Genomic DNA, 18,998 nt, shown 5'->3' with positions numbered 1-18,998 from the left:
CTCTTTACAGTGTTTTTCCTGGCTCAGAGCGGGCCTTTTGAGGGGTGACGATGACAGTGAGCATGATCAGTCTGGAGAAAGACCAACTCGGTGTTACTTTATTTGACAGAAACCATTTTCCATAAATTTTTTATTAATTTCAATTCTTCTCATTTTGGTTTTCTTTTAGGGGTGTCTAAAACCTCTTTGGGTGGTGCCAAAAATTCTTGAATGCAATAAAAACTCTGATTTTGTGATTAAGAAGAATAGGACACAACCGTTAGTGATAAACACAAATGGATTGCCTTGAAAATCTGCAGTAATAGCTAATTTTTCTCACAAAAATCACTCATCGATTGATGTTCACATGCAATTGTCACTTAAAGTCCCACTTCAGTCATTAATTAAACTCATATAAGACGATCTGTGTATCAAAGTTACACACTGTTTTTAGTTTTCCATGAAAATAACCCCTTTATGATTAAAATGCAACAGATGTAACTCTACATCACTGCTTCTTTTAGAATGTGCAGATTAAAGACATATTTGCCTCTTCCTTCTCCTTGAATTTGTTAAGTATAAAACCCTGACTGTGAATCCATGTTTTTAAGATTGTCATCGGTACATTGTAGTTTCAAGGTAGAAGTGCTCAGCCATTGTGTTGACTGCTTATTTTGCTCACAATAGCACATAAAAATAGCATATAAACATATTAACAAGGTAAAAAAAAAAAAAGACAGGTCTTTAAACAAGGAATATAAGAAGAATGAAGTTAACAAAAAGCTGTGTTGGTGTTTCAAACTTGATTGCAAAAATGAGAAATTAATTATTCCCCAATTCCCAACAGATTCAGCCCTCAGTACCATCACCCTAAACAAAGACAACTGTCACTTTCTGTTGCTGTGGGTCTCTGTGCTCTGTTGCTACTGTCAACAACATCAAAGAGGGCAAACAGCTTTATCCAGATTACTCATACTACAGTCGTTATTAAAAACACACACTGACACAAAAGGAACTAAAATGCTTGGAACAAACAAACCGCTCTGTGTACACTTTACACACAAAAACCGCCATTGTCCCATCAAATCAGTGTGATGTCATGGAGCACGCCTTTTGTGAGTGAAATCTGAGCTGAAAAACATTCAAATACATTTGATGCCGCATCACCGGCTGCCACTTCCTCTCCTGTGCGCTTGTATCCTGTTGGTTTGTTTATTTCCTTGTCGACCACCTCAGTCTCTGGTCATAAAAGGAAGGTCACGAGGCCAGAGATGGAGACCGAGACAGTTAGTGTGAAGTGCAACAAGCGCAGATGAACTGGAACATGCAGAACGTGAAACAATGATCTAATACCTCCTTCCTCTTCTACTTGATATTTGTTCTGCTTCATGCACATCATAGAAGCATTAGAAAAGTTTATAAGTGTTCTGAGAAACTAATGACAGCTTTATTTATTCAAGACAATCAAGACAAAATGGAATGGATTAAACTGCAAGAACATGATAATTTTATTTATATAGCACTTTCAAATCAAAGTGCAAGAAAGTGAGCGCCTTGCACAATTTTCTCACCACTTCAGCAACAAGTTAGGTCACCTCATCTAAAAGCGTTACACTAAAGCACCAGCACAATGTCCACTTGTTTCATTTCAACCTCGAGGGTTTGTCAAACGGCTACGGAGTGGCAAATCTAAATACAGACTCTCTTTATATAAAGACGCTGCATGTGTGAAGAACACAGAGACTTTTATGTCCTGCTGAGAAAGCTAGTTGCTTCTGCTTTTCATCCTCCCCATCACTTCCCCTCCAGCAGCTCAGCATGAGCCACCTTCAACCACTAAGCCACACGAACACACGAACAAACTCAGGTACACAAACACTCGCCCAGAATTTAGTTAATGCAACAACATTAGTGGCAACTAGCCTTAACTCTGCAGTTAATAGACAGCAGGTTTAGGTAGCTACATGTCAACAACACACTCAAGATACGGCCTACATTTTGTTTAATAAATGACTGATGAAATGATTCTTATAAAAGCATATTCATCCAACTCTATGGCTCTTATTTGTTCCAGTGGGATTTACTGTGTCTTCGCCCTCCTTAGTTCTTCTTGATTTTAATGATGCAAAATGTTAAAGAAACTGTAACAAACTGTAACATTGTGAATTCACACAATAAGCATGGCATGTGAGATGTAGCTTAAATGCTACCAGCTGCTTTATCAGCTACTAGTGGTCGTTGCTGGTGGTTTCTTTGGCATAAACATGTTGACACGTTTTCCCCACATACCGGGAAACTCGACAAGTTCCATGAATTAACAAAGACAGGACTGCCTTAGGCCAAAGGACCTCTGCTCTACATCTGTATTGCTTGAGTTCTATATTAGTGCCATTCTGTGCACCATACGTAAGACCATATATTTAGTGCATTGTAGTAGTGGCAGCAGAATTAGAGGTAGTTTTGTTTGTAGTACTTTTGTATTAGCATTATTATATAAATATGATGTCATCTGTCATCTCAGCAACACAGGAAACTGAAACCTTGAGCATGTGGTTTATAGCTCTTCGAGGTGGTAAAGTAACATATGAATACATGTATAATATGAATAAAAGCATAATTAGACAGCTGAAAACATAGACGCATTGTGATAAGAAAATCACATCAAAGAAAAAATTTTTAAATATTTCAACATTCAACAATCCAATGACATGATTGAACGCGTAATCTTCTGATCTGTGTATGTAACAAAATGCAACACAGCAAAATCTTTTTTAAAATGGTACTAAAAGTTGAACTGCCACATTCTGAAAAAAAATGACTGAATTTTTAGCTTTATGTTTTAAGTACACAGAGTAATTAAGTCTGAAATGGTATAAAGTGATTATCCAGGGAGTTCAAACTCATTCTTTCACTTGTTGCAAATCAACAGTGAAGAATGGCTGAAGAAGTGAGATGTTGCAGAGTGTCAGGAGCTGCATTTGTGTTTACACAGAGCAGAATCTAAGAGAAACATCTCCAACGGTGACAACACACGCTTAACAAACTGGGGAATCCGCATGGCTGAAATACAACACGTGTTGTGTATGACACTGCACAGTGAGCTCTGTAAACAGTGTGACCTCTATAGCCCTACATGGTCCTCTACACTGATGTGCTTCTGCAGCAGAGGCTAGTTATCACAACAGGAACCCGATCCAGCCATTTTATAGTTACGAGGAAACATGCTGCATCCCTTCAAACAACAGACATTGTTTAAACATCCACGTCTTACTGTGTGACAAGCCGCACGCCCTCCTGCACACGTGTGCTCAAACACACTCATATTCTTGAGGATCATGAAGAGCCACCTGCACTTCACTGCCAGTGGGAATTCATGCCTTTATATTCATGCTTCTCAATTAGACTGGGTCCTGATTGTCGGGCCATAGCTCCCAGTATGCTTGCTAAAATGTCAAGCATGGGATTCAGAGAGAACCCCACCTTTCTGAAAATGATGAGGTGTTTAATGAGGGGTTGCCATGGAAGCGGGCATGTAAAGACGTCAATGATCTGCCCTCATTAGCTCCTGACAACAACTTGGCACAATGCAGGAATTTTTTCCTTTTGTGCTGACAGTGTTAGTGATGGAACAAATGTGTTACCGGCCCGGCGTTTCTATTTTCAACCCCGGTGAGGTCACACGCTGGCAAAAGAAGATGGAGCAGACGACAAAAATGACAGCCATCCCTGCCCTCCTAGTGCCCTCAGTCACCTGTAGAGTCTGTAAAGCAGACCGTGGTGGCTTTAACCACACAAAAAGTTAACATGAGCTGTTGTCCTTTAAAAACACACGCATTACGCATGAAATCACAGCAGTGAGTGGCAGCTCTGTGCCAGGAGGGCGAGGAATTAAGCAATACCCATGACGTCAACTCACCGCTGGGCTTGGCAGAGACAAAGAAGGAAAACAAAATAAGGATGAGTCAAGAAAAGACAACTGACAGGCTAAACAACGCAGTGAAGTAAACCACGCCCCCATAACGTCATAAATACTACGTTGCATTCAACCGCTTGATATCTTTGATCATCCTACTTTCCACAAGCAGCAGTATGAGTGCACCTGTAAGCAGAGGTGGGTGTTCAGAACGTTACTGTTCCTGCTTGAAATATGCATACACTTATCACTGCCAACTCTGCTTATAACCTTCAACAAGGAGAGAAAAAATCTGTCACTACATACGCATCTGGACAAAGTGAGTTGAGAGTTTCAGCGGTAGATCTTAGTTTATCAATGGAGACATTGGAGACCAAATTCAAAAGCTTCTCTTTTTTTCATGGATTTGATATTTCCTGTTGAAACATGAATCAGTAGAGTGAGCAGAGAAGCCCATGCATAAAGTAAATACAAACCTTCATTGGTTGCTTTATTTACTGGATGACATTTTAAAAAATGAAAATACAGGTCTTTAAGGTCTGCATGCATAAGTGACTAAATACATCTGTGCAGTCTACAGAGATGCACTAAAGATGTAGTGAATCAAAAAGAGCTACACGGTCCACAAACACTGGTTTTACTTTTGAAAACAGACAAGTAGAAGTGACTCCAATGGGATGTCCATTTCACATTCACTACATCAGACTTGTTGCCTTGTTTGTTGAATCTTTTTACACCTGAATAGTGAAAATATCACTTTACACAGATTCATTTTCTAATTAAATGCTGATTTACAACATGATTTTTGAACTCCGATTTGATATGAATAGCAAAATGAAAATGTTTTGGATTTCTATACACTGCTATAGCTTTGGTGCTTTGATAAAGGTTCAGCTTTTGACTCTCCTAATAATGACCAACACTGCTGTGCTGTAATTTGCCGTATACTTTCTGTTTCCACCTGACTCATGTCTTTTTTTTATGTGTCTGTGTGTGAATGTCATGTCATACTGGAGAGCAGCGACCTAATTAGGTTAACATTCCTGACCTGTTCTACATACCAGAGATAACTGTATAAACCAGAGAGACAGGAGGGGGAAGAGTAAATCCTAGTCTTTCACACACACACATCAGAAAAGCCATCATGCACCTCACCTATGATATACAAACAAGCAGGGCTGAATACGCACAAACACACAGACGTGCGTACCTACGTAATAATTTCACAGTGGAAAAAGCCTTTGAAGTAAATGACGCAAAGAAATACAAACAGACCGGGTTAAAATATAAACACATGCACACACTATATTAAAACAAATACATGGTCAATGTAACGTGTTTCCTGCATAACAAAAAGAACCTTTGAGACCAGCATGAATTTACAACTGCTCACACAGGTTCACATGAAAATAAATGAAAATGAAAGATCAACACAACAGATTTTTAAGAGCAGTAGGAGCAGAATCAAGCTAAAATACATGACAAGACTGTACAATGAGAAAAGTCATAGAAAAGGAAGACATGAAGAGGCCTGTACAGTGATATATATAGTGTGTGTGTGTGTGTGTGTGTGTGTGTGTGTGTGTGTGTGTGTGTGTGTGTGTGTGTGTGTGTGTGGTCAGTAAGTGGAAGAAGCTTAGTCTCGAGCAGGAGCACAGGGACAAAGCATCTCATTCTGTTCCCAGCATCAAGGAGGACGGAGAGGTAATATGAGAGCCGTAACCAGGTCTGAGAGAGGGGTCTGGGGATAAAGAAGGCACGCACTGCACTTCTGAACCAGCCTTTGTTGGTAGCAGCTCCACCAACCCCCACCTTCCTCCTTCTCCTCCTCCTCCTCCTCCTCCTCTGTCTTTCCTTGGCTGGGTTCTGGGCAGGTAAGCCGATAGGAACATTGGACTCAATCCACTCTGTGTGCAATGAACAACTTACTGATTCATGACAAGAAGGAGAGACAGAAAGCAGGAGGGCAAGTCGAGTAAAGGGGGAAATAAAGATGAACGGAACCAAAATGACCAATTAAATGAGAGTGTTAGGATTACTTTATCCAACTTTCTCACATTTCAGCAACACCATAACAGTCTATCTGATCTACGGAAACAATCCAATGTGCTTTTTTGGTCTCATCTGGTAGTAAAACGTATTGTTTTCTCAGTTAGTTCCCCAAAAGTCAAAAAGAAAATGAAAATCAATCTGCTTTCGTCCACTTCCTTTACAGAAGCATTGAGAACAAGGTACAAGAAGACATTATCAACAATCAAAACGAGCACAAGCTCTTCAGTAATTCCTGGAAATCACAGAATTTCACCACTGCTTTTAATGTAATTGCATGTACCATATGTTAGTGATATGGTTAATTGGTTTACTGCATGGTGTTTTCCTTGTAGAGTGATAAAAGAATACATGTTGCATTTGTAATACATGACCTAAAAGAGGAAATAGCTTCCTACTGTCATAGTTAATCCATATATTTCCATGTCATGTTCGTTTTCCCGTAAAATTAGTCTTTCTTGTGTGTTTAAGATGACATATTCCCTCGTGACTGCACAAATTCTGGTTAGATCTGATTACAAAGACAAGTTTAGCTACTTGTTGCATCTATCTTAGCTGATATATTGTCTCTATGCAACTGACAGCAATTGCTGTTTTCCATTCAGTGCCAATCGTGCTGAAAAATGAGGAAAGCGGGGCGTTACAACTTCCCTACATGACTGATCATGAATTACACCATGAAAGTCCATTCACTGCTGCAGCATCTCCCTCCCTACTGACATCAGGAAATGATAATAATTCCTTCAAATCTCACGTCATGCCAAAAACAATAATCAAATGAGAGATAATGATAGAAACTGAGGAGAGATTTATGTTGAGTCAAGTCACTGGTATTTATGTAGCACAATTAAAACAACAGCCAAAGGTGCTTCAGAGGCCTGTGATGACATCTCCTCACACGATGCAGAACCTCTATAGCAGATACATTAAAGCACTCGACATGGATACACCTCCCTCACCCTCTATTCTCTTTTTCCTTCAGCCATTATCTTTACTATTAGTGATCATTAACTCCTCCTCTGGCTATGAATCTACCTTAAGCAGTTCAGCAGAGTGACCAGACCATAAAGAAAAACCCCACACACACACATACACACACACACACACACACACACACACACACACACACACACACACACACACACACACACACACACACACACACACACACACACACACACACACACACTCAATGAGCCATGTGAGAAGTGTTTGCAAATCCTCCATGTGCCAAGAGTGCCATGGGCACACAAACACACAAAGCTACATGCTGAGGGCCACAATAGGCCACATTACTGCATTCTGAGTCATCCCCTCCTCCTTTATGCCTGTCCCCTGCCTCTCCACATGCTGCCTCCTTCCCTACTTTCCTCTCTCCATGTGCTGCACGGCTTTAGTTCCTGACTGAATGAGGAGATGCTGGAGGCTAAACACTTAACTCCAGTCATATGACGCATGTGTGGTTACATTTTTAGAGACGAGTTGCTGTTGCTTCAGCTGCCACACAAAACCCTTGAAAGAAAATTTAAAGAATAAAACTAAAAATCCACGAAAGCATGATATAACTTATTTGATCTGCACAAATGCTGGATGCACATGCTATATCCACATGTACAGAAAGATAACTCTCTTACAGTATTCTGCATGAATGCGACCATTTATTAATCCTGAAGTGTTTTTGTACGTCCAAGTTTCGTTTATCTTATTTATTCTTTTATTTCCAAAGGAGGTAATGTACAAAAGTGTGCATGTCTATCTTAGTTTTCTTGAATTACAAGATTCTTTTACTGAACATATCTCTGCTATACTAATATATACTGTACTATTCTGTAACCATAGAACTTCAATCAATACATACGGCAAAATTAAAGCATTTGTTGGATGATCTAGCGATTCCCCAGACTCCATGTTAAGAACTGAAGGCCTCATGGCTGCACATTGATGTCATGTGTTTATCTACTGAGGTAAGACTGTGGTTTTGCCCATTTCCCCTCATAACTGTCCCCCTGCATGCAGACACACACAGACATCTACCCAAGTGTCTGGGCCGCCGCACAAACACACTTGAGCACCAGACCAGCCAAACCCATCCTGTCAACCCTCACACTGACCCCATTGTCTGCTGCTTTCCCAAGAACACTCTCCCTCACACACGTTCAAGCATCCAGCATTAGAACAGCAAACAGTTTCATGCCCTGTGGTGACATAGCTGCCCCCGTTTTCTCTGAGATCATGAGATCGTCATCTCTGAGATCATGCAAGATCTGCTTTGATCTAAACAAAAAACAAGTTTAACGCCACTAAAAGAGACCAGAGAACCGAAAGTGTGACAAATACTTGATTCCTTATATTTTTGGGGCATTTTAGCATTATGTGTTTATCTACTCTTCATCTCCATGCGCTCTCTACTTTGAAAATGTCCTGTGCTACGCTGTTTCCCTGACATCAGGAGAAATTTTCTCTAACCAGCTGGTGCAAACACTTCAAATGGTCAAATGGCACCAAATGCAGCTCAACTCTGCCCTGCAGCTCCCAATTGGATTATGCCACAAAACCGTTTTTACCATTACTAATCGCTGGATTAGTATCATAAGGCCTCCTTTGCTCAGAACAAGAGAAGGAATGCAGGGGTCTGAGAGGCTGAATGGGCCAGAGAAACACATCAGGACTTAAAGGAAAATTCCATTTTATAACTTACGTCTCAATTTTAATAGTTTCAGAGAGCATTTTTCCTTGTGATATGAACTTTGTACAAGAGCTGCACAACATATCATTTCAGGATCTGCACGGCAATGCGAGCATGTGCAATATTCACATCGCAAATTAACTCACACACATCATGTTACATTGGGTGCTTTATATAAAAAGAAAACTTGCACAGTTTTTATTATCCATCACTAATCTACAAGAGAAGTCTGTTTGATAGAACGTAATTTACTGCAGTATAGGGTTTATTTTTTTGTACTGTATTTACAAGACAGTCAGTATGTTGGAGACTCCACTTGCACACAACAAAACACGAGAGAAATCAAACAGAATAAAAACTCTGGTTGCAAAAAGAAGAAATGCAACATCAGTTATAGGGCTGGACAATTCAATTATTATTATCAATGATGAGGATTTTGGAATCCCACAATAAAATGAAAAAACAGACCATGTAGAAAAACTACTTGGTTGAAACTTAGGCAAATGTAATATAGGAATTCCTGATTACACTCTTTTCAATGTCATTTTTGGTCACTCATCTCCCTGAGCTGCTGTGTTGCAGTAACCTAATGGAGACTAGAGGCTTCTCTGTGCAGTTAGCTTCTACTAATAACCAGCATGTGAGGCGTTTAGGGAACATCTATCAGTTGTAGTGTCTGTTGATAAGCAAATGTTGAGCAACTGAGGCGTTTTAAGTACATTTTTATTGATTACTCCACCAAGGAACGCGGAGGAGTTATGTGACGATTAGTGTTAGTTTGTCTGTTTGTTTGTCTGTTAGCAACATCACTCAAAAACGGACTAACGGATTTGGATGAAATTTTCAGGAAAAGTCAGAAATGACACAAGGACCGATTTATTAGATTTTGGCAGCGATGTGGCTTACAGTCTGGATGCACAGATTTGTTAAAGATTTCTGTATTATTGTGAGATAGCGGTACGATATCACTGTAACTGTGACTATGAGTGAACATTACATCAACCGCCTGCTGAAGATCACATGATTGCGATCTTACTACAAATCGACCACTGCAGACCACAAATTTTTTAAAGATTTCATCCGTCAGAAATCATACAACGATTGAGCAGCTTTCTGCAATCTCTGAGTGCTTTTCTTGTATTTTGTCTGTATAAGATGCGCTGCATTCAGATGAAACGTATTATTTTGGCGCAAAGATTTGTACATTAGCAGGAACGTAGCATGTGAAAATGAAAACCATATTTATTTATGTAAATGTGCAAATACAATAAAATATTTGCTCTCTAAAATCAATTAATAGTTTCATAACTAGGCTAATCATGATCTTAGTGTTGATGGAAATAATTGTGATTATCCTTTGGCCATAATCACGCAGCTCTAGTCAATAGAAATATAAAATATTTTACAGAAAGGACGATGTTGACGACAAACAGGTACTTTGTGTTTCACAACTGTTGCCACTACAAATTAATTTCTGAAATGCAAATATGCTTAAATGTCCTTGTGTTAACAGAATTCATAACAGAAGTTAATGAGTATAACCTCATTCTTACTGATAGAAATTATGGCCAAAAACTACAATATTTGTACATTATAGCAATAGTAATCTCAAAGTATCCTCTAACACCAGAAGGTGCTACAGGTTTGATCTTTTTGGTAAGTGTGTCTGATAAAAGTTACTTTGGTATTACAATCTCAGCAGCGACTCACCTTACAAACACTTCAAATCTCCCATCTATCGTCCCCCTCCTTTTATTCCCTCCCTCTGAAAAACGTCCCTGCCACTGCACTCTGGGCAGCAGTGTGTTCTTTGAATAATCAAATATCCTAAGCTTCCCCCTGCAGCCAACAGCTAGGAGACACCAGGCACGGTCAGTCATGCAAAGCTGTTCCGCTAGCATGCAAATCGAGAGAGAGGTTTGGGTAAGCAGAACTGATGCATGCTGCTGCGGGTCTACCCTTCTGCAAACAGACACCATTTCCTTTAGAGCAGTGAGGTTTGAGTAGATAAAGTAATTACAGCTGCTGTGAGGTTTGGAGAGGTTGGCAGAAGATGCTGTATTTGGTCAGCAGTTGCTTTATCTTTGCTCAGTCATCAAATGTCATGCAGCCTGATAGAGGCACGGTTTGTTCTTTTACTTGCATGTCCTCCTGCTAGGGTCCTGCTAAGTGATATGTTCACTGACCAACAAAGGTTTGGGCTGATAAGCAGAGTGTGTTTGCCCAACAACTCTGACACACTTTTTTAGTAAGTATGTCAAGCAGCCATATAAAAATAACAATAAAAAAAATTATAATTCAGACTACATTGAGTCCTCACCTATAGCGGTGCTGCACGAAACTGTTTAGTTTTCATGCAAACAATATGACCTTGTGTGTCACACTGAGCTGTTATCTGGAAAATCAGGGCCAACTGTTGTGTTACTTTACAATGCGTGTCTATGTAGAATACATGTACAAGAGAGTGAGGTAAACAGGAGGTGGTGTGTATGATCCCATTCCCAGGGCCAAACTCCTTCTCCTGGGAGGGAGATAAAGAAACAAGCCCTTTCCAAAACGGAGGTGGAAACAATGGCCAGGGCAGGGACTCTCAGCCACGGCTCTCTCTCTCTGTGTGTGTGTGTGTGTGTGTGTGTGTGTGTGTGTGTGTGTGTGTGTGTGTGTGTGTGTGTGTGTGTGTGTGTGCGTAGTCACTTATATTTCCTTGTGTTTTTAACCATCCAAATAAAAGCAACGTCCATCTTCTTTAATAAGTCTAATTTTAGTTGCAAGCCATAAAAGTTAGCTAGCCTAGCCTGACTTCTACTGTTAAATGGAATGACCTAATTTTCAGTAATTTCTACTATTTAAATAATTTAACAGCCGTGTGAGTCCCGGATTCTCTCACTGGATGTTAAATGTGTTGTAACTCATCACAGATTAGTTCGCAGACATGTTCAACAATCCGGTAATAAGACACAGCCGCCACTGACAAGACTCAACAGGTTCTCTGTTGTGTTCACACACTGGCATCCTCGCACACATGCATTGTTACACACCCACTGACGTCAGCACAAATCACTATGTGTCTCCTTAATGACGAAATACAACAAGCTGCCGATGTTGAAAGAATAGAAACTGTTAGGAAGACACACCTTTTGGCAAACTAGGTGAAGGAGGGAGTAACACAAAGCAGACCTTAATGTAAAATAGATTAACTGCACTGTTTTGGAGGATCTCCTGTTTTTTGGAATCATAAATTTCAATTTACACTGTCACTACTTAAATAGTCACAGGAAAATATGACTGATTCTAACTGAGGCAACCACTTAATAAATGGGAGTGTAGGATTTGTGACTCAGTAGTTTCTTGGAAGCAGCTATGCGTCCTCCAACATATATATATATATATATATAAACCAGGCTTGTGCAACCATGAATTTCTCCATATTTCACTTGAACTGTGAGCAACCTAAAGAATAGATGAGACAGTAGGGGGAGATTTTGGCAGTGAGTGGATGCAAAGTGGGTGAACAGGGGATGGTATACGAGGAGGAAGAGGAGGCAGAGCGTGAAAGGAAGTTGATGATAAGGCAGCGAGAAGAGGCCGAAGATGAGCAGATAAAGAGGGGAAGTACAGGATCAAAAGAGGAGGTAAAGAGGGAGAGGCACGAGAAGAGGAAGAGGCTGCTATCCTGAAGACAGTTAGAGGAAACAGGAGGACAAAGGAAAGGAAAGGAAAGGAAAGGAAAGGAAAGGAAAGGAAAGGAAAGGAATCTTGGCTTTGAATTAAAAGACAACCAGCACAAAAAGAAAACTGACACTGTAGACGGAGGGAACAAGTCCAACAAAAGAGCAAATGCATCAGAGCTGCATCACGGTTGAGCGGAGACAGACTTCTAGTTTCCAGGCCACACTATTAGTTCTGTTCCATCAGTGGGGGACGGGCGGGGATGGGGGGGTGATGCTGCTGGAAGTAGGGCGACTACACTATTCATGGGATTTTGTTGAGCACTATTGCCAGGTACAAAGCCAGTGGAGGGTTTAAAAAGGTGTGGAAAGTTAAGAGCAAATGTACTCTTTGTGAGTGAAAGGTGTATTGCTGCTCAAGTTAATGCTCAGATGAAGAAGTTACAAAGGACAAGAGCTGTAGGTTTGCCATTAAGTTGGGGGGGGGGGGGTGTTGGAAGCTGAAGCTTTGTGAGGCAGAGCATGATCCTCCTCTGAGAAGTGAATGGAAAAATGTGTCAATGGAACACAAGGAGGGATCCTGTGAATAAACAGTCGGTGACTCACCCTTTCTGGGATGGGAGAGATGACCGTGGGTGGGGGGTGTGGGTACCAAAACTACCTTCACTGCCCCTCTAAACACACCAATGTAGGCATTCATGCATGCACACAGTCCAACTCATGTGTCGCACTGAGCTGGCCGAGCGAGGACAAGCTGTCTATTGTCCAGCTTTCTCACCTAAAGCTGGGGCTCCAAGCAGGGCAGGAGTTTGTATTTAGGGGATTTTGGGGATTGTAGCGTGAGAGAGAGAGAGAGAGAGAGAGAGTGTGTGTGTGTGACTGGTCTAACAAGGTTTGTGTGTCTTTTTGTTTGTGTAAGTGAAGGTAGCTTTTCTTTTTTCTCCTCTTACTTCATTCTCAAACACATAAAATCCAGGCATGGAAGTGTACATGACCACCAAATCACTCTGGACCACACTCAGTAGAAACACCTCTGAACTATATATTACAAGTGTTTTCATTAGTTTAATACAAGGTCAGGCTGAAACGCCAGCCATTGCTTTGTTATATCCTTTACAGTTGAGTAGAAATGAATGCATACCTGGTTTATAATTGAGAAAAGTCAAGTTTTGCATTTGATCACCACCATTTTTTAGGAGAATGGCAGACAAGGATAAATGAGGCTGGAGCTTTGGTACAAAAAATCTTCTAGAACGTAAACTCTTGTTTAATAGGAGGTTCTAAAGCACAGAGACAGGAAAAACAGAAAAATGGGGAAACTCCGCACAGAAACGCTCAATGTAAGTTGTGGTGTAGCTATCTTACACTGTATTGGCTCCATCGCTACTAAAGCAGGAAGATTTACATAAGGTAAACATTACCTTCAAACTATCTAGCTTAATGCCTGAATACACCAGTGGATTATTGTTATTAAATCAACATATCTCCATTCAAGTAGCGGTTTATCCCCTTAACTTTCAGTTTCCTTTGATTTATTTTTAAGTTGGGCAACTCGTCTTTTTCTACATTGTCTGAAAGATTAACTTCTCTGTTCTTTATCACCTCATTCACCATATCTTTCTGAGTGTACCTGTTCATTAGATTAAATTGTTTTAGATTTTTAGTGCAGAATTTTACACCAGTTTCCTCAGAGTTTGTCCCATTTCTGGGATCTTTTGGATTTTACCTGGAATTTAAAATAAATTCTGTGAGTTTAGACTGTGTATTAAACAGTGAACTGACTCTCCTGTCGCTGGGATTGAAGATACTGAAAACACTGAGGTAGAAGTGGTGGCTTTTGTTTTTTGCTGACAAGAAAGCTTTTTTCTAAATTCGATGCAGGGAGCACAAACCACCAACTGGTGCCCAAATGTATATTTAGGATTCTGCTGTGGAATCAACATTCCTTTCTCTGTATAAAAATACAGAAAGAGCTTCATGTAGATGGATGTCACCACATTAGGATCGTGGGCCTGATGCTCAATTGTAACTCTGCCACTGTTGTTCATTGATTTATTGATTACAGGAACCAGAAGGATTAACAGCTAGTTTGTAACCTTGTTTAGGCCTTTGACTAATAATCATTTGACTAATCATCATCATGGAGATGTCACCTTAGCCAATCATGTTATCAACAACCATCTACCTATTTTCTGACTTGTCTCCTTTCATTTTTTTTTAGATTTACCATAAAAGTTCATGCACTGATACTTTCTTGGTGCAACTGTCTGACTTTGGTGATGCTCACCAATGAGCAACAACTAACTCATTCAGAAAAATAACAGAAGTTTCAGAGAAACTAAAAATTCTGGCTAATACCAACATGAACAATTTCTGTCCTGTACAAGCACAGTCTCAGCGTAGCCTCCATGTTGGCTGAATTCCAATAAGCCATCATTTTAAGTAGGCAGAGAGCTTTGCAAAGCAACACCAAAGTGGAACCATAAATCAACTTTCTCAAGCATCAGGTACTGACCCTCTGCAGGCTTCTGGAAAGTGGCCAATCAGAGAAAAGTGGACTTTTAGGGAGGAGGGCCTTAAAAAGGCAGGAGCTTAAACAGCTGTATTACACAGAGAATGAATTGAAGAACTGCATAAAGGGCCAGTATGAGATAAAGATTTTCTTAACTGTGTATCTTGCAAAGTTACTCCTGTGAAGTCTCACAACAAAAAAAATAGAGCTGGAAATGAGCATGACAGGTCCCTTTTAATAATGATGATCAAGTGAAAGCTGTTATAACAAGTCACCATGATAATGGACTAGTTTATAAGTATTCATTTTAATCTTTACCTGGAAATTTTGTGGTGCTTTTTTATGGCTGATCAGGAGGATTAGATTTTATTACAGGTTTGGAATAGCATGAAAGGAGAAGACAAAGCTAACTTCAACCAATGACCCATTTTACATTACACAAAACATATGTTGTTTTGCTTTGGAAGAGAAAACACAAAAAAGAGGAAGATGAAGCCACAAGTGAAATGGACCGGCAGAGACATACAGCTATTGTTTACATTTTGATGAAGGTGAGCAGCACCTCTTACATGTTCCTGTTGTATGGAAGCACAGCTGGAATGGTGCCTCAGTACTGCTGTACAGATCACGCATCAGATGTACAGCACTGCTGAATAATCTATCTGATTAAACTGGCATGACGGAGAACCACTCATATGACGGGAGAGAACAAAGAGTGGTGTGCACAAAAACAGATTAGCGGAGTGGAGACAGCTAGCACTGCTTCCTGGAAAATTTCTAATTGTGGGGAGTTTTACAAAGCTGTTCTGAGCAGGCGGTGGAAATCTGCTAATCTAATCACCTGCCAGGCTAATTGGCAGATTAAAACATATGACCTGCTCAAACTGCCACTTTAATGTAGAGATACTGTTGTCTCCCATATGTGTTTTGCACTGTATATGACTAGACTATCTAATGGTCATTTTAAAATTTTGCTAGCCTCCGCATGGCTTAATGAATTAGTGCTGTGAGTTCTCAGATAAATGCCATATTTCCCATAACACTCTCTGCTTCCTGTTTGCAAAGAGGATGTCACTACCTCCCCTCTCCTCCAGGCCCTCCCTGTCTCTGCACGTGTGCTTTAAGGTTTTCTGTTTCAGTTTAATAAAGAAGATAAATACTTTAGGAGAAAGCAGGAAAAGTGCCAGTGGTTTTACTGAACTGGAAAACTTGTGTCTTTCTCATTTTATATAAATACAGTGAAAGGCAGCACATTATTTGAAAGATGGCCATTTTTTTGTAACTGTATTAATAATTTATTCACATAAAATGGTGCATTAAAGGGTAGAAAGGCCTTTGACACTCTAGGCAAGATAAAACCACAACTTAAATATGATCATTAACAGATCAAAAAAAAGAAGAAGAAGACAATGAAGCGCTCAGCAAAGAGACTAAAATTGGTCTGATGTGTTCTTAAGGCATGAAATGCAAAACTTCTGAAACTGTGCTGTGGAGAAGTGAAAGGGATTTTTACCCATCGCAAAGTTAGATGGAAAACTTTTTCTTCTGACAGAAGCTTTTTAGGATATAATATAATCTGTATTTGCTAATCACTATTCACCAGTAATCTGTTCAACTGATGGAAAACAAAATTACAAAAACCTGAGTGTTGATTTTCTTTTGTTTAAATACATGTTGAGACATGCTTGTTTGTCTTCACATTAATAAGATAAAATGAAATCAAGTAAAAGTTCATGTAAAGTGCTGCATTTACTGACCTGTATCTTCTATCCTTTGTTTATCCACAACACACATGCTGCCCTATCAGTGAACAATCAGATGAAACTACCTCTATCTTCTGCATTAAACCTGTCAGACATCCCTCTGCTGATCTGCTGCACTAAATGTGGCACAACAAAGCCTAATAATTGAACACAATGTTCTCTTCCAGCTGTCTGTGGAATAAAAATGCTTATTTCTATCATTAGAGCGGAGGAAAATTGGAACATTTAGTATGTTTTCTCACAGCTGTTTGTTCAAACACTTGTTGAATGTTGAAACACTTTTATTTCCCTTTGAGAACAATGGAGTGCAAATACATGTTTTCTGGGAAACCTGAACCCACAAACAGTGATAGCAAAGTGTACAACCCAAAGCTGCACCTAAACAGGTAGAGAACTCATGTAACCCAGTCTTCACATACACCCATGCAACCAAACACACGTTTCTTACCTTGGTGTCAACAATAGAGCAGGCAATTTGCTTCACATAGGCCAGGTCAGCTGTCTGGGGCATCAGGACCGACTCTCTGGTCAGACCGATCTGGATGATGAAGGACACCCCAGCTGGAGTGGGAGGCATCGAAGGCATCACAACCCCACTGGCACCCTGCACCGGGGTCAGGTCCATCACAGAAAACCCACCCTGAGTGTGCATAGAGGGCATGGATATGGGTGTCCCTGGCTGCATTACAGCTGAGCCTGGAGGTGAGGGGCCCCCAGGAGGAAAGAAGACCTGGGCCATGGCCCCCGAGGGTATACAAGGGCTAGCATTAGCCATTCGGAGTGACAAACACACACCCAGGTGCAGTGTACGAGTCTCAGAGAAGTCCACTCATTCACACTGTCTCAGAGGAGCACGGCAGGTTCCCGCACTGACACATGGACACACTGAGCTCACAGTCCCGGTTTCTCCTGTGTCCAGCCCCCAGCAGTGGATCAAGGAAGGAATCCTTCTCCAGGAAGCAGTGTTTTCTCTTCCTTTCTGCCTCTTCTATCTCGTCGTCAGGCTTCTTCCCCAGTCCAGGCAAGACATGCATGAACAAAGTGTGTGAGAACAGAAACACAGTCAGGGGAAAACCTCCCTCCTGCTGCTCTCCCACCTCCACCTTCTTCCCTCTTTCTCGTCCAAAGGCGCCGCTCTGCACAGGAGAAAGTCCAAACTTGGTTGTGAAACTCCCCAGCCGTGGGAGAGCAAGAGAAACAAAAACAATGACAAACTTTGTTGTTGCTCCTCTCCAGGCTGAGCGTACAAAATGGCCTCCTTGAACAGGAAACTGTGAGAATGAAGGAGGCAAGAGGCTGCACTCCTTTTACGAGTCTTGCCCTGTTTCAGTTTCAACCCCACTTCAGTGTTTTTTGTGAAAAAGCACAGAGAGAAAAGAAAGAGAGAGAGCTGTCTGAGGGTACCTCCCTCTCCCCTCCCTCCTGCCCTCTCATCTGTGATCTTGCCACAGCCAAGGAGGAAGTGAAATGATTGACACAGACCAGAGCCAATAGACTCTCAGAATGTCCCGCCTTCTGACTCCCAGCTCCCAGACTTCTCCCTTTCCTCCTTCTGCTTCCCTTCCTTGGTTTAAGGCTATTTGTCTTGTTTGCTCCCTCCCTCAGCCGAGGCCAGCATAGATCCTCTTACACTGCCTGAGGGAGTCGCGCTCAACAAACCCTCCCATCTCTTCCTCATCCTCTTTCTCTGTCCCTCTAAAACTGCATTTCTTGCCTCATTTTTCCACTGTAACACCATTCATTTTGCATTTTTAGTGGACACATCTCTCACTGAATGCAGAACGGGACCACAGCTATTGCAGAGTTGTTTCCATGCAACGTTTCACTAAAATGTTTAGCATTTTGTGACCTTAAAGGGTGGGGTAGGGGATGATAAGTTCCTTAATATTGGATATATAATATGCTTGTAAATGAGGCTTGGTTACCACAGTCATCAGCATGACTGTGACTCTCCTCGCTGCTTATCTAATCCTCTGACACAGAAAGAATCCAAATGAAAAAAAAAGGTTTTCTACTTGAGGCCTCTCAAACTGCTCATTATCTCTCCTTCATCCTCTTCCCATTGCTACTGTGAAGCCATTCTCACAATTTCCAATTCATTAAAGCAAATTAACTACAGGGAACTGCACTCTGCTGAATAGTGGTGATGTGACAGGAGACCTCAATAACTCAGCAACAGCAAATAATGTTCACTAGGAATCTACTTTTCACCACAAGAGGGCAATATTTGACATAGCTGAACAGTGAATGATTCCATCCATCCATTATCTATACACCGCTTAATCCTCATTAGGGTCACAGTGGGGCTGGAGTCTATCCCAGCTGACTGAGGGTGAAGGCAGAGGACACCTGGACAGGTCACCAGTCTATCACAGGACCACACATAGACACAAGCAATCACACTCACATTCTTACCTATAGACAATTT

At 40.9% G+C, this 18,998-nt stretch overlaps 1 protein-coding gene across 2 annotated transcripts in view; it reads right to left on the bottom strand.

Moving 5' to 3' along the window:
- Nucleotides 1-17,985, bottom strand: part of prkd2 (protein kinase D2) — a 34,858-nt gene extending 16,873 nt beyond the window's left edge. Inside the window, exon 1 of one of the 2 annotated variants that reach the window (XM_023285622.3) lies at nucleotides 17,019-17,985. In XM_023285622.3, the coding sequence (XP_023141390.2) occupies nucleotides 17,019-17,345 (327 nt within the window). In that variant the 5' untranslated portion in view covers nucleotides 17,346-17,985. The remainder of the gene's footprint in view (nucleotides 1-17,018) is intronic. The other variant, XM_023285621.3, reaches the window with a different exon arrangement.
- Nucleotides 17,986-18,998: the final 1,013 nt, after the last annotated feature.

The sequence above is a fragment of the Amphiprion ocellaris genome, chromosome 7 (assembly GCF_022539595.1).
Source record: "Amphiprion ocellaris isolate individual 3 ecotype Okinawa chromosome 7, ASM2253959v1, whole genome shotgun sequence".
In the NCBI taxonomy this organism is placed as follows: domain Eukaryota; kingdom Metazoa; phylum Chordata; class Actinopteri; family Pomacentridae; genus Amphiprion; species Amphiprion ocellaris.
This window is presented reverse-complemented; position numbering and strand designations above follow the sequence as displayed.